This window comes from Cavia porcellus, unplaced genomic scaffold, assembly GCF_034190915.1.
Source record: "Cavia porcellus strain 051 isolate PalLab524CR breed Dunkin Hartley unplaced genomic scaffold, mCavPor4.1 scaffold_23, whole genome shotgun sequence".
Classification (NCBI taxonomy): Eukaryota; Metazoa; Chordata; class Mammalia; order Rodentia; family Caviidae; genus Cavia; species Cavia porcellus.
In genome coordinates, this window is record NW_026947506.1 from 55,289,259 (window position 1) to 55,304,107 (window position 14,849).

Sequence of the window (14,849 nt, forward strand, 5' to 3'; positions counted from 1 at the left end):
AGTTAAGATTGTGAGCCTATTGTGCTGCTGAGTCAGTGGTTGGGAAGGCAGGATAAAGCTAGCAGGTACTCCTGATGCCAAAACTAAAATCTACAAAGTAGAACCACCATGATACATATTTGTGGTAGACTCATGGACGCCTTTAGAGTGCACAGTTGCAGATGTGGCCTGATTGGAGCTGTTGGTGTGGGTGTGGAGAAGCTAGGAATAAGACTCAATAGAAGTGACTGGTCGGTCAGGGAGTCACATTTGGCTTTCTCTAGATGGTCCTAAGTTGGAAGCAAAGCAAAAAGTTAGGGAAATTGGCAGTTATTATGAAGTTGTTGCCACTGTGAAGTTTGACTTCCTGTCCTGGCTGATGGAGATATGCAACAGGGTTCTGTATTGAATATGCTGTGACCTTTGTTCATTTGTGTCCTCAGTCGGATTTTCTGGGTGAACAGTCATGTCTGCTAGTACAGCATTACTTCTTCCTTTCTAGCCTGTGTGCTTTTTCTTCTGTTTTCCATTGCATTATTGGCTGGGACATACAATAATGCTGAATAGAAGTGGTAAGAGCAAACCTGCTTATTTTGTACCTATCTGAGGGAGAAAGAATTTATCTTTATCCGCTGTTTGTGAGGTTAAGTACAGTCTTTTTTAGACGACCATATTGGATCAAAGAAAATCCTTTCTCTTTCTCCTTTGCAATTTTTAAAAAATTCTCTTACGGGTACATAATGAATTACACTGATTTTTGTTTTGCTTTGTTTTTGCTTTTCTTGGGACAGGTCTCACTGTGTAGTGCAGGCTGGCCTTACATTAGCTTATGTAGCCCAGAATGGCCTCAAACTCAAGGCATTCTTCTGCTTCAGCCTATAGGCAAGTGCCACCACACTTGGCTGATAGATTTTCTTTTTCTTTTGTATTTTCCTCTCATCAAGGTTATTGCTTTTTTTAAACAAAAATCCATTTTATTTCATTGAGAAAAGAAAAATAGTAAAATTTGAAAACACATCAATTGGGAGTAACAGTGGTACATACATTGCACATTGTCATCTGCAAATTATTCATCTAGACCTAAGACATCTGCATTCAATTATCAAAACAATATCTGTACAAATCTTTCTCTTTAGTAAACTGAGAGATTTTTGAATGCTGAACCAGCCTTGCATTCCCAGAAATGCCCTATTTGGTCATGATATATTATCCTTCCTGTATATTGCTGAATTTGATTTATAACTTTTTATTGAGGACTTTTATTTCTATTTTCATGATTGATTCAAGTATATGGTCTGTTTGTTCTGGGTTTTTTTGTTGCATTGCTTTTGTCTGATTTTGATATTAGGGAAATGCTGATCTTCGAAAATAAATTCAGAACTATTCCCTCTTCTTCACTTTTATGGAAAGAATTACATAAAATTGGTATTATTTCTTGTGTGTTTGGTAGAATTGGTGTGTGAAACCAAACCATGTGGACCTGGCTTTTGTTTTCTTTGAAGATTTTAAACAACTAATAGAGCTGTTAGTTTCTGCATTTCTTTTTGAGTGAATTTCAACACTGAGGACAGAGGTTTATTGATTTTTGTTGATTGTTTAAAGGTTAGCTAGAGGTTTATTGATTTTTGTTGATTGTTTAAAGAACTAGTTGACTTTCTGGATGCTTTTCTGTTTTAAATTTTATTGATTTTATTAGTGTTTTGTTTCCTTTAGATTTTTAGAAGTATGTTGTTTAATTCCAAAATAATCAGGCATTTCCCAGGTATCTTTTTGTTACTACTTTCTAGTTGATTTTGGCCATTTTCATGTCATTTGTAAATTTATGGGCATTGAGTTAAGTGTAATATCCTTTATTCTCTCTCTCTCTCTCTCCATATATATATATATAAAACTGTAGTGATATCCTTTTCTGATATTAATACTTATGTCCTCTTTTTTTTCTGTTTTTCAAAGGTTTATGAATAAAGGTTAGCTAGAGGTTTATTGATTTTTTTGTTGATTGTTTAAAGAACTAGTTGACTTTCTGGATGCTTTTCTGTTTTAAATTTTATTGATTTTATTAGTGTTTTGTTTCCTTTAGATTTAATTTGGTTTTCTAATTTTCTGAAATAGAAGCTTAAAGTAATGGGGTTTCTTCTCTAATACAAGCTTTTAAAATAAATTTCCCAGGGGCTGGGGGTTTAGCTCAGCGGCATAAGCGCCTGCCTTGAAAGCAGGCAGTTATGAGTTCGATCCCTGGTACTGATAAAAAGGAAAAAGACAAAAATAAATAAATAAATAAAATAAAATAAATTTCCCTCTAAACCACACTATAGCTGCATACCCCCAATTCTGATGTCATTACATTTAGTTCAAAATATTTTCTAATTTCTTTCTAACTTCTTTGGTGTGTGTGTGTGTATACTGGGGATTAAAACCAGGACTTTTACATAAAACAAAACAGCTCCCTCTTTGTGACAGTATCTTGTTAAATTGCCCCAGTTGGACTCAATCTTGTGATCTTTCTGCCTCAGCCTCCCAGAGTGCTAATATTACAGATGTGTGCCACCATGCCCAGCTAGTGATCAATGGACTTTTTAAACTGATACATTAAAAGATAAAAACTGTGTATTTGTAGGGTACTTGTGTGTTTCAGCACATGTATATATTATATAATGTTTAAATCAGGATAAACATGTCTCCTTACAGCATGCAATTTTTTTTTAGAAGTATGTTGTTTAATTCCAAAATAATCAGGCATTTCCCAGGTATCTTTTTGTTACTACTTTCTTTTTTTTTTTTTTTTTTTTTTTTAATTTTTATTTAAGGAGAAAAGAAAAGAAAGGAAAAAAAAACAGTGAAGGGGTACAAGTTATACAGATTTACAGAAGAAAAAAATGCGCAGTAGGAAATCACTAGTTAATGGATTACATATTGCCATCTTAGAAATAATTGTTTAAGTCACAAAATTAAAGCTTGTAGAGTGGACATTCCAACAATGATACTGCAAACAGTTCTGTTCAATGATCCAATAAAACTCTGTGATATCATTTTCTATCTTATACATTTAAATATACATGCAGTTATATAGTTTAGAGCACTTTCTTTTCCTCTCTTTTGTACAGTGACTATTACACATTTTGGGTTTCATTGCTCCCACGGTTCTTGTTGCTTTTTTGGAAGAGAGTAAAACCAAATGTGACATAACAGAACAGAATCGGTCAAGTCAAAAGGGTGGACATAATAGATAATATAAGAACATAATACAAGGTGATCAACAGTGGTTACCATAATGCCTCCCGCTATTTCTAATAGAATTGCCTATATCATTAGTTGTAATACAATTGAACAAAACCGTAAAGAATAAAACCGACAAAACCAAAACATTGGAGATATTGTAGGTCTTCAAAAGTAGATAAAAGTCAACGAGAATGGGCGTTATAATGAATCTCATTATCTTCTCAGCTGATGCCTAAACTTTCGAACCTGATACTATCCAGCAAAACAGAATATAGGAACCTCAGTCAAAAACAAGATGGTGAGAGTAATACAGGGCTTCAAATCGAGATAATAGAAAGTCAAAGTGGGTTACTATATTATATCCTGCTATATTTTTCCCTTTAATTAAATGGATAAAAATAAAAAAGTAAATAATGGAGTGGAGATTGAGAAAAAGGAGGGCATAACAGCGAAACAGGGCAGATCAAAACATAACCATTTAAGCAGAATAGTGTTTCACCACCAGCTAATCCTGACCCAAAAATAGTTACCATATTGACTCCCTCCCTGAAGTCCTTGAGTACAACTTCATATACTGTAGCATTAAGTATATCAAAACAATGTAAATCCATTTAAGAGAATGACAGCATTATAGAGTATTTAGAATCGACTAACAGAAAATGAACAATGATCTCTGTATAATCTCCTTGTCTTTAAAAGTTTTTTTCTTATACTATCGTACATAACAAAATCCAATAAGATACAACCTGTTTAGACCATTGGAGACAGAAGAACAAAAGCTAGATGAGACTTCAAAACAAGATGGTACTAAATCAGTATTACCTATTAAGATGTCATTTTCTCCAAAAAAAAGCTGTTCCTATCATCCAATCTTCTGTCTCATTTCTGTTGAGCTCTTTTTCTGTCAGTAGCTGTCAGTTTGTCTTCTTCATTTTGTTCTCTGCTCCATTCGTTGTGGCCTCCCCGCCCCTATTTCTGGGTTCTTTGTATTTTTCTTTTTTTAGAATATCCTGCAATACTTTCTGTAGGGTTGAATTGGTGGTTGCAAATTCCCCCAGTTCCTCTTTATCCTGGAAGCACCTCATGTTTCCATCAATTTCCAGGGACAGTTGTGCAGGATATCTCAATCTTGGCTGTAGATTATTATCTTTCAAAGCTTGAATTATTTCTCCCCATGCTCTTCGTGATTTGATGGTTTGTGAAGAGAAATCTGCTGTAATTCTGATGGGTCTTCCCTTGTAAGTGATCTGTTTCTTGTCTCTTACAGCTTTTAATATTCTGTTCTTGTATTGAATTTCTGGAATTTTTATTATTATATGCCTGGGTGTTTCTCTGTTAGGGTTGTAGGTAGCTGGGGTCCTGTATGCCTCATACATTTGAGTATCTTTACCTTTTGCTAAATTAGGAAAATTCTCCTGGATTATTTCTGTGAGTAGCTTTTGTAGTTCACTTGTTTGTGTCCCTACTTCTTCTTTTATGTTCTTAATCCTTAAGTTATGGCTCCTCTTATCATCTTCTTGTCTTTGTATTATTGCTGTGTGTTTCTTTGTTATTTTTAAGAAGTTTTTCATTTCATTCTCCCATGTTTCAAGTCTGCCCTCCAATTCAGATAGTCTGTCCTTAGTTTCTTTCAAGCTGTTATGCCAGTCTTGGGTAGACTTCTTAATTTCTTGATAGTCCCTTTGCACCTGCTTCACATACTCAATGCTTTCTCTGTTTTCTCCATCAAGCAATTCTCCCCTCTTTTTCTGTTCTTCCATTCCACCATCCGCTTTTTCCTGGGTGGTGCTTAGCATTTCTCTAACTATTCTGCATACTTCTAGCTTCAGGTCATTGATAACTTCATTCCTGAATTGGTCTATGAGGCTCTCTAAATGGCGCTTAATGTATAATGGTGCAGTGTCCACAATTGCCTGATTCTCAGGATTGGGGGTCGAGGAGCCTTTTTTGTTGCTTCCCTTCCCCATATTTTCTGTTCCTTATAAAATGTAATCTTACACAGGAGGCCCGGCTTCCCTGCCTGCCAGCCACAGCTTGATCAAATTGCGCTGGCTAGTTGTTCCCGCTCACCGCTGCGCCCCAGGGAGTTGCGGAGGAGGCAGCCTACGCGGGAGTCGGTCGCTCCTCCGGGCCACCGTCAGGCTCTGGGATCTGGGTTAGGCCAGCCTAGGGGGTCCGCGAGCAGCGTCCCTCCGGCCAGGCACCTTTCACCAATCCCGTCCGAGAGGGAAACGTGCGGCTGCAGTTGCCACCTCGCCCTGCTCTTACAGGACTGCCGGCGCCCAGAAAAACCTCCGCTGGAGTCAAACTGCGGTAGGGAGTCAGTTCCTCGCTCACCTCGCCACCAGTCAGCCTTCCTCCCTGGCCGTCGCGTTTCCGACTCCGTTCGCAGATTCCCGTTCCCAGAGCTCAGCGGTCGCGTCTCTCCTTGCCGAGCCCCTATGGAGGTAGCCGGGCGCCTGGCGGCGGGAAATCTAAACCGCGGTTTCCGATGGCGTGGGGACTCCGTTCGGGGACTCCCGTTCCCAGAGCTCGGCGGTCGCGTCTCTCCTTGCTGAGCCGCTGTGGAGGTAGCCGGCCGCTGGGCGGCGGCCGGAAATCCAAACCGCGGTTTCTAATGGCGCGGAGTCGAGCCTCCACACCGAGATTTTTCTGTTCCTATTTTAGCGCCAGGACTGTATTCCAAGTTGGATTCTCTCAGCCCAGTTTGTTCCTGAGTCAGCAGAGCATATCTCTACTGGTTCGTATCTCCTTAGTCCGCATCATTCCTGGCCTCTGAGCCGAGCCTTTAGAGAGCGTTCAGAAGTTGCTGTTGTCTGTCCGCCATGTTCTCCCGATCCTCTCCTCAGAAAATTGTTACTACTTTCTAGTTAATTTTCATTTTGTAGCCCAGGCTGGTCTCAAACTTGCAACGATCCTCCATCCTCAGCCTTCTTGATGCTGAGATTACAGGCGTGTGCCACCACACCAGGCTAACTTTCATTATGGTTAGAAGTTGTACTTTGTATAGTTTCAATTATTTTAAATTTACTGAAGTTAGGCTAGAGGTGAAGCTCAGAGATAGAACATATTCTTAGCATGTGCAAGACCCTGAGTTCAGTCCCTGATACCCTACACACACAAATATTTTTGTTAAATTTTTTTTAGAATATGTTTATGTATTGTTGGCCATATAGTCTGTCTTGGAGAGTGTTCCGTGTGTACTTTAAAGAAATATGTGTGCTGCTATTGTAGGGTGGAGTGTTCTATTAATGGCAGATTGTATCCTTTCTGATTTTTCTGTCACCATAGTCTGTCAATTACTAAGATATTAAAGTCGTTAAGTATAGTTGTGGATTCATTTTTACTGCATTTTTTTTGGTTGGTTGTTTTTTGTTTGTTTTGTATCGGGAATCAAACTCATGACCTTGCACTTGCCAGCCAAGCACTTTTGCCGCTAAATCCCCGGCCTTTACTGCATTTTTAACACTCACATTACTCATTGGGAGTTGGTATATGTACATAATACGTTTTCATTCCTTTGGTTTTTTTTTCTCCTTTCCTTCTCCATTCCACCCCCTCCCTCCATTTTTTTGGTCCCCCTCCTGTATGCAAAAAATTCACCTTGCTATTTCCTATTACCTATCTTTTTTTTTCTCTTCATTTATAATTCAGGTTTCACATATAAGAGAAAACACGTAATGCTTGAGCTTGTATGTCTGATTTATTTTACTTAACATTTTGCTTCAGGGTGTATCCATTTTCCTACAAATGTCTCAAGTTTATCCTAGTACTCTTTTCATTCTTCATTGTATGAAATTGAATCATTTCTTTCTTCTTTTTATAAGATTGACTAAGTGTTTATCAGTTTTATTCTTTTGAAGAACCTAGTCTTCAATTCATTAATTCTTTGTATTGTTTTCCTAGTCTCAATTGCACTGATTTGTATTCTGATCTTTATAATTTCCTCCCTTGTATGGACTTTAGGCTTGATGTGCTTTTCTTTTTCTAGAAGTTTGAGGTGCAACATTAGGTTGTTTATTTGTACTCCTTTTCCTATTGTGAAAATTCCCTCTATAAATTTCTCCCCTAGGACTGCTTTCCTTGTGTCCCACAAGTTCTGTTATATTGTATCTGCATTTTCATTTAATTGTAGATATTTTTTCATTTCTTCTTTAATTGTATCTGTGATCCATTGGTTGTTCAGGAGGGTGTTAATTTGCATGTGTTTATGGAGATTTTGTAGTTTCTTTTGCCATTAATTTCCAGTTTCATTGCACGGTGGTCAGATATTCATGGGATAATTTTAGCTCTTTTGCACTTAACATATGTTCTGTGGGCTAATATATGTTGTAGTTTAGAGAATGACCTATGTGCAGCTGAGAAGAATATGTATTCTTTTTTTTTTTCTTTATTTTTGAGACAGGGTCTCTCTGTGCAGTGCAAGCTGGCTTTGACCTCAAAGTGATCTTCCTGCCTCATCCTCCCAAGTGCTGAGATTTCAGGCATCCACGACCTTTTTGAATTCTTGAGATAACTTGACAAATAGGTAGTTGTGGAAAGAATTTTAATTAAGGGGTTATTTTTGGTACTAGGAATCGAACTCAGGACCTTGCACTTGCCAGGCAGGCACTGTGCAACTGAGCTATATCCCCAGCCCCAAGAATTTTAAATGTCAGTTGATACACAGTATCTCCCATGACCTGAGAAAGAGGCATTTGTTGGTACAAACTGACAAAGATTTTATAAGCCCAAGCACTTAACTTCTTTGATTATAAGGCCTATTTTTTTTCGTTTCTAAGGCCTTTTCTTTAATTTTACCATTGTATTATCATATATGTTTAAGTGGTATTTGTTTTTTTTTCTAGAATGTTGTTACTCAGTTGATGTTGTATCACAACCCATGAATTTAAAATGAAGGAAATATTATTTTCTGTTTTTATCCAGGGGCCTTTCTCTCCCATGAAACACACAACAGAATGGTAGGAGGTGTGTGCCCATGGACCTCATCTCCTTTGATTTGCCCTGATTTTGGGTCTTGCAGAAATTTTACTGGCAGAAGGGCTTGTTTCCCCAGAGAAGTGGGCAACCCAAATGCGTATGCATGGGAATTGGATAAACCATATGTGGTCTGTATATACAATGAAATATTATTCAGTCTTTTAAGAAAGGAAGTCCTGTCACAAGTTACAACATAGATGAATCTTGAGGACATTACACTAAGTGAAATAAGCCAGTCACAAAAACACATGTCTTAAAAACAGAATAAGGGGCTGGGGATTTAGCTCAGTGGCATAAGCGCCTGCCTTGCAAGTAGGCAGTCATGAGTTCGATCCCCGGTACCCATAAAAAAGAAAAAGACAAAAAAAGCAGAATAAAATGGTAGTCACTTTTTCCAGGAAAATAATACCATATAGTCCAGTCTAGTTTGTGAGCTGACTTGCTTACAGTTGTATTAGGTGTAGCTTTGTTGTATACTGGTTGTATTTATCAGGGAAATAAGCAAACACTCTGGCTGAATATGCAAGGATGGTAACTGCGTGTTGTAACAGACTTAGACCTAAGGAAGAGGGAAGTGTTGGGTTTAGGAGACCAGCCGGCCAGCCTTGGTTGGGAGTCCTCCATCCCCGGGTGTCCCTGGGTCTCAATAATGAGCACCTCAGCAGGGAATCGTGGCTGAAAGAGAAGGAACTGAACAGAAGTTTAACTGGGAGGATGGAACCAACCTATGGAGAGTGGGTTTGGATAACCCAGCTTTGTATGCATTTGTCACATAGTTAGAGTGAGTGATAAATTACGTGATTTGTTCTGTTTTTTTAGACAGCTTCTGGCTATGTAGTTCAAACTGGCCTTGAACTCACTGTGTAGCCAAGGTTGGCTTTGAATTTGCAGTGATAGTTCTGCCTCAGCCTCCCAGGTGCTGGGATTACAGACTTGCACCATCATGCCTGGCTCAAATTATGTGAATTTTACTTTAAAGAAAAGAACTGAAAATAATGATAGGGAGCTGAATAGGTAGAGGTGGAAATGAATCAAGAAAAGCGCATTTACTGAAGCTGGGTGATGAGTACATGGAGGATTATGACACTATTCTGTTCCCTTGTAAATATGTAGGCTTTTTTTTTTTGGTGCCGGGGATTGAACTCATGACCTCACGCTTGCCAGGCAGGCGCTTAAGCCCCTGAGTTAAATCCCCCCCCGACCTTGTAAATATGCATTGGAAACTTTCTGTAAAGCTTTTGGCCTTACTTTGAAAGCTTAACATGTATTTCTTTGACAAAATAATGTATTCATTTTGTGGGTTACTGCATTGTTTCAAGGAAAATGTCTGCACAGTCAGGTGTAATTTTGGCAATATGCCCTTTAATTCCCTTGCCAAAGGCAGTGACTTAAATTTGAAGCCCTGCTTCATCTGAGTGAGGCTGCAAAGTGTATAGCTTCTTCTTGGCTGTGCTGTTGCCCCTGCAGTCTGGTCTTTGCCCTCACTCAGAGGGATCAGAAGTACGCTCATCTCATGAATGCCACCCACTGCAGTTGGAGCAGAGCACCCACTTTGTCATGGCCCTAAATGGTTTAGACGGCTGGATTGTGCTGCTCCTGTTGCACTGCCCTGAGCAGCACGTGTCAGCCTGGATGGCTTTCTTTCGCACCCTCTGTGCATGCTGTCCTTTTAAGACTGGCTTCTTGTCATTCAGTCAAGGTTGGATTTGAAATGCAGTTTCTGAGCAGGGCCTCCTCTGGCCTCTGGCTGCACCAGCCTCCTCTCATCTTCCCGAAGCAGCCAGGCTCAGTGTGGCACACAGAGCAGAGTCTCCGGCCTCACCCAGGAATGTCTTCTGCTTTGTGTTTTGTGGGGAATGCAGTCTTGGGTCTCCTCATGGACTCTCTGTTCCCGCACTTGAAGATGTTCAGAGTGTGGGTCGAGGGTCAGTTTTCCTGTTTAACTGTGTAGGCTCGTCTGTTTCTAAAGGTTACTTGGTTGTTAAATTACCTGCCTAAGCAGAAGGTAAGCTCTACAAGCAGCATGGCCTCTTATTCTCAGCACTGTGCAGTGTCTGCACCTGGTGTGCAGTCAGTACTTACTGGATGAGTGAGAAGATGAATGGGTACAGTGTGTTCTTTGAACTATATAACTGTACAATACAAATCTCGATGGCTCCACCTGTAAAATTCGGGTTATTCTTATCTCTCAACATAATAATAGAGGGTTTTAAATCTTGTTCTTGGATACAGATAGTATTAAACCCATGTGATGCTGGACATGGTGGTACACATCTGTAATCCCAGCACTTGGGAGACTGAACAGGAGGATCACTGAGTTCGAGGTTAGCCTGGGCTATGAAGTTCACGGCATGTCTGTACTACATAGTGAGACTGTGTAGCAAGACAAGCAAACAAACAAACAAAAACCTATGTGACTAATACAGGTCCTTTTATTTATCTGCTTTTTAAGGCAATGTTTTTTCAGAAGCAGAGTTTAGGTTTTATTGAAGCCATATACACTGACTTAACATCATAACTATTTTTCTTTTTAGAATTTAAAAAGCATTCCAACTCAAACAATTTTCAGAGGTCTTTATCCAAAGTAAACGTTAGTTTGATATTTATATGATGGTTCATTAAATCAGAATTTAATAGTCCGTCCTTTAAAGAAAGAAAATAGGATTCTGAAAGTATTTTTTTTCACACCTATTTTATTTCAAGGATAAGAAGAAAAAAATCAACAAAATTTCAAACATGTCAATTGGGGCAACAGTGGTACATATGTTGCACATGGTCATCTCCAGATCTTTGAAAATATTAAGTCAAATGAAAATTTTCAAGTTAAATTTTAAATGAGAACTAATGTGGCATATGATATGTCAAGTTTTTACTTTTGAGAATTATTTCTTGGAAAGATCTATGGTTTCTGATACTATTCTACATATGCTGTTCCCAGGATGTTTCTTAGTGTGTAGGCTGGTGAAATTTTCCAGCAAACAATTTATCAGTTGGTGTACTAGAACCATTGGACAGCTCACACCAATAGCTTTCACCTCCTTTCAACATTTGGCCACAGCTGAGGTATTTTTGGTAGTCACAGCTGCAGCAGTGAGGAGTGCTTTTAGCATCTAATGGGTAGAGGCCTGAAAGCCAGGGATGTCGTTAACACTCTGTAATGCACCGACACCCCTGCTTCCCCCGCTCTCCATGCACACATGTAGAATAATCTGACAAAATAGGTCAATGGTGCCACTAAGAGACCTTTGCTTGAGAGGCCTTCTTCCAATGCTACACCTCAGAACAGAAATACTTTTTGTTACCTTCTGGAAAAGAGGATATATAGAAATGGGCCACTTAGGAGAATCAGAGGAGTATATTAGCACATCAGATGTGTTTATACTAGATTGTTTTTAATCAGCTGCAATATAGAAATCTAATGATTGATCTTTCACTTTATGAGTTACTATATAGAAAAATCTAATGATCTTTCACTTTATGAGTTACTCTTAAACAATAAAAGATTTTTAAAAGAAATTTGGCAGTTCAGTTGATCTTAGAATTGGATAACTCAATTTTACATTTAAAAAAATAGGGAATCTAAAATATAGGGTTACTGGTTTTCCTTATTTTACAGATGGGGTCGAGGATTTGGTCTTTTGGGTTCCATTTTTGGAAAGGATGGTGTATTAAACCAGCCAAACAGTGTCTTTGGACTTATATTTTATATACTACAATTATTACTTGGTAAGTATTTATATAGCAATATAAAAATAAATTTGTTATATTCCATTTAGTACTTTGTGCCTTTGCTCTAAAGTGTCTTTATATTAAATACAAACACATTAATGATAGAACCATTAGTCCATAGTGTATATTTGTGTTGTGAAAACATGATTCACTAGAATTTTCATGATGATAATGTTGAACTTGGTCAGTTGGTGTTTAATCATGGAGAGCATCATCTCATGATGTACAAAACAGCCAGTCCAGTCAAGGCAGCTGCTACTCAAATAGTCTTGTCTGTGTTTTTTTCCCTTACTATAAACTCCGTAGCTATTTTAAAAATCATATATTAAGAAAACATTAATAGTAAATCATTCATAATTCCATCACCTTTACATATCCAGTATTCCATTATCTTCTGCTTTTTTTTAAGTGATGCTGGCAATCAAAACTAAGACTTAGCTACATTGTTAGCCCTGTGTTGTTTTTAAAAATGCTTTTATATGATCTCTTGTTTTTAATGTGGTATTGTCTGAAGTATTTTGTTATTGTTGGCATCTGTAGCTCACGGTTTTTCATTTCCAGATAATGCTGCATCGGTTTTCCTTAAAGCCAGCTGTGCTCCTCCCCATACCTGTTGGAATTATTTTCACAAAATAAATTTCCAGATAGGGAGTTAATGAGTCAAAAAGCATGGATTTTTTTATGGGTGTGCTGTGTTTGGTTTTATTTTACTTTGGTGGCACCAGGGTTTGAACCCAGGACATTGGCACTGAGCTCCAACTCCAGCTCTTTTATGTTTTACTTTGAGACTACCTCACTGAATTGCCCAGGCAGAATTCTAACTTGTGATTCTCCTTCCTCAGCTTCTCAGAGTGCTGGGGTTACAGGGATGCACCATCATGCCTGGCATTTTTTATGGATTTTTAATAGATATTATCAGATTGCTTTCTCCCTACTCCTGGTTACCCCTGAAACTTCATCTAGTCTTCATTTTTAAAATGTTTGAGGGGCAGGGATACAGCTCAGCAGCACAGCACCTGCCTGGCAAGTGTGAGGTCATGAGTTCAATTCTAAGTATCAAAAAAAAAAAAAAAAGAAGTATTCTAGCTAGGGATTTAGCCTAGTGGCATAAGCACCTGCTTGGCAAGTGTGAGGTCATGAGTTCAATCCCCGGTACCAAAAAAAAAAGTTCTATAAAATTTCTAATAGTTACATACTAATAGCCATTATTTTAATTTTACTACATTTTAATTTCCTTTTAATGATACTTTAGTTATTGGGATCCCAGTGCTTTCTCATTTGTTGCAAGTAATTTATCCATTCTTTATACTTATATTTTTATTATATAAGCATATATATTTTTACAGGTAAATCCATCTATTTTTGTGTTTGCATTTAAACTTAATATTTTATTCCATTGTTTGTCAGTTTTTTCTGTGATTCCATTCATTAAATATGTAACTAATTCTTCTATCTGAAATTGATTTTTGAGACAAATTGTGAATGTGAATTTTCCTGAGTAATCCTGTTTGCCTATATCTATATGTGCATATTGTTTATCCTACAGAAACATAAAGCAGTTTACAAGGATATTCATAGCAGTACTGTTTAAAATAGCAAAAATTTGCAAGCAGCCTAAAAGTAGGTAATGATTGAATAAATTAGGACATATCTATAGTAGAAAATACTGTGTAGCTATTAAAGTAGGTCTTTATGCTACAAAGATTAAGACATTGTTCAGTGAGAAAAGCAAATTAAGGATTAATAGATATAGGGAAAATATTTATATTTGTGTGTGCCTATGCACTAAAAAAGATACGGGGTTGGAATGGAGAAATCTGACTTTTAAAAATTCCATATACTTGCTTCATTGAGTTTCTAATAAAAACTATAAAGCAGAGATCCAAATATAAGGGGATAGTTTATTTTTCCTACATAGGAAAAGAGCCTAAGAAAAGTCTTTGACAATATTAATTATGAGAGGTAGAGATGAAATTGTCAAATTTCAGTTTGTAAAATTAATATGCTAATTTCATTATTTATTATTTAAATGATTTGTAGTGTTTCCACTCATTTTCTGAAGTTGGTTTTAGACCGCCCCGTGTGCCTCCATCCCTGGAGCTCACCGGAGCTCATCCCACTGAGCGATGTGAGATTCAGCTGCTGCTTTTTCCTTTTTTTTTTTTTTTTTTTTTTTTTTGTCTTTTTCCTTTTTATCGGTACCAGGGATCGAACTCTTGATACGCAGTTTAGGCTGGCCTTGAGCTCACTTTGTAGCCCAGGTTGGTCTTGAACTCAAAATGATCCTACTGCCTCAGCTTCCCAAATGTTGGGATTACAGGCGTGAGCCACCATGCCCAGCTTCTTTCTTTCTTTACCTTTAATTTAAGCTTTTAAAGATATAATCAGTGCTAAGGGTATATTTTTCAGTACTTACTATGTAAACTAAAAGTTTTGGTTTTTGGAGTAGAACAAGTTCTTCATTGTTGACAAGGTTATTCCCAATTTGCAGAAGTGCTGGTGTTTTCCCCATGGAGATTTCATCATTTCATATTTAATTCCTCCATAAATAATATAGCCACATGGTTCAAAAGTTATAAAATAAGATACCATCCAGTAAAAGGTCTGTTCCACTCTGGTTAACTTTGCCTACATCTCCTGTTCACCCAGCTGGTACCTTTATGTTGCTGAGCTAGATTTCTCTAACCACATATACAGGAAAATACAAATATATAATTTGCCTCCCTTCTAAATTGAGGGCAGATGGTACATATACTGTTATGTTACATAGTTTGGTTTCTTCCCCCTTTGTCTGTCTCGGTGGTCTTTCTGTATCAGTATATTAAGTGTCTTCCTTCTTATTTTATAGCTGGAAAGCAGCCTCCTGCATGATTGTATCATCATTTATTTAGAATTATGGCACATTTTAAATGCTACTGGGAATTTTCCTCTAAACCACAAGT

The 14,849-nt window shown here is 37.7% G+C and overlaps 1 protein-coding gene across 2 annotated transcripts in view; it reads left to right on the top strand.

Annotated features, from left to right (window-relative positions):
* Vkorc1l1 (vitamin K epoxide reductase complex subunit 1 like 1) overlaps positions 1 to 14,849 on the top strand; it is a 66,039-nt gene that overhangs the window by 46,135 nt on the left and 5,055 nt on the right. The window contains exon 2 of one of the 2 annotated variants that reach the window (XM_063234457.1): positions 11,795 to 11,904. The exons of the other annotated variant lie outside the window; for it this stretch is intronic. Coding sequence (XP_063090527.1) covers positions 11,795 to 11,904 — 110 coding nt within the window. The remainder of the gene's footprint in view (positions 1 to 11,794; positions 11,905 to 14,849) is intronic. 2 annotated transcript variants of the gene reach the window in all.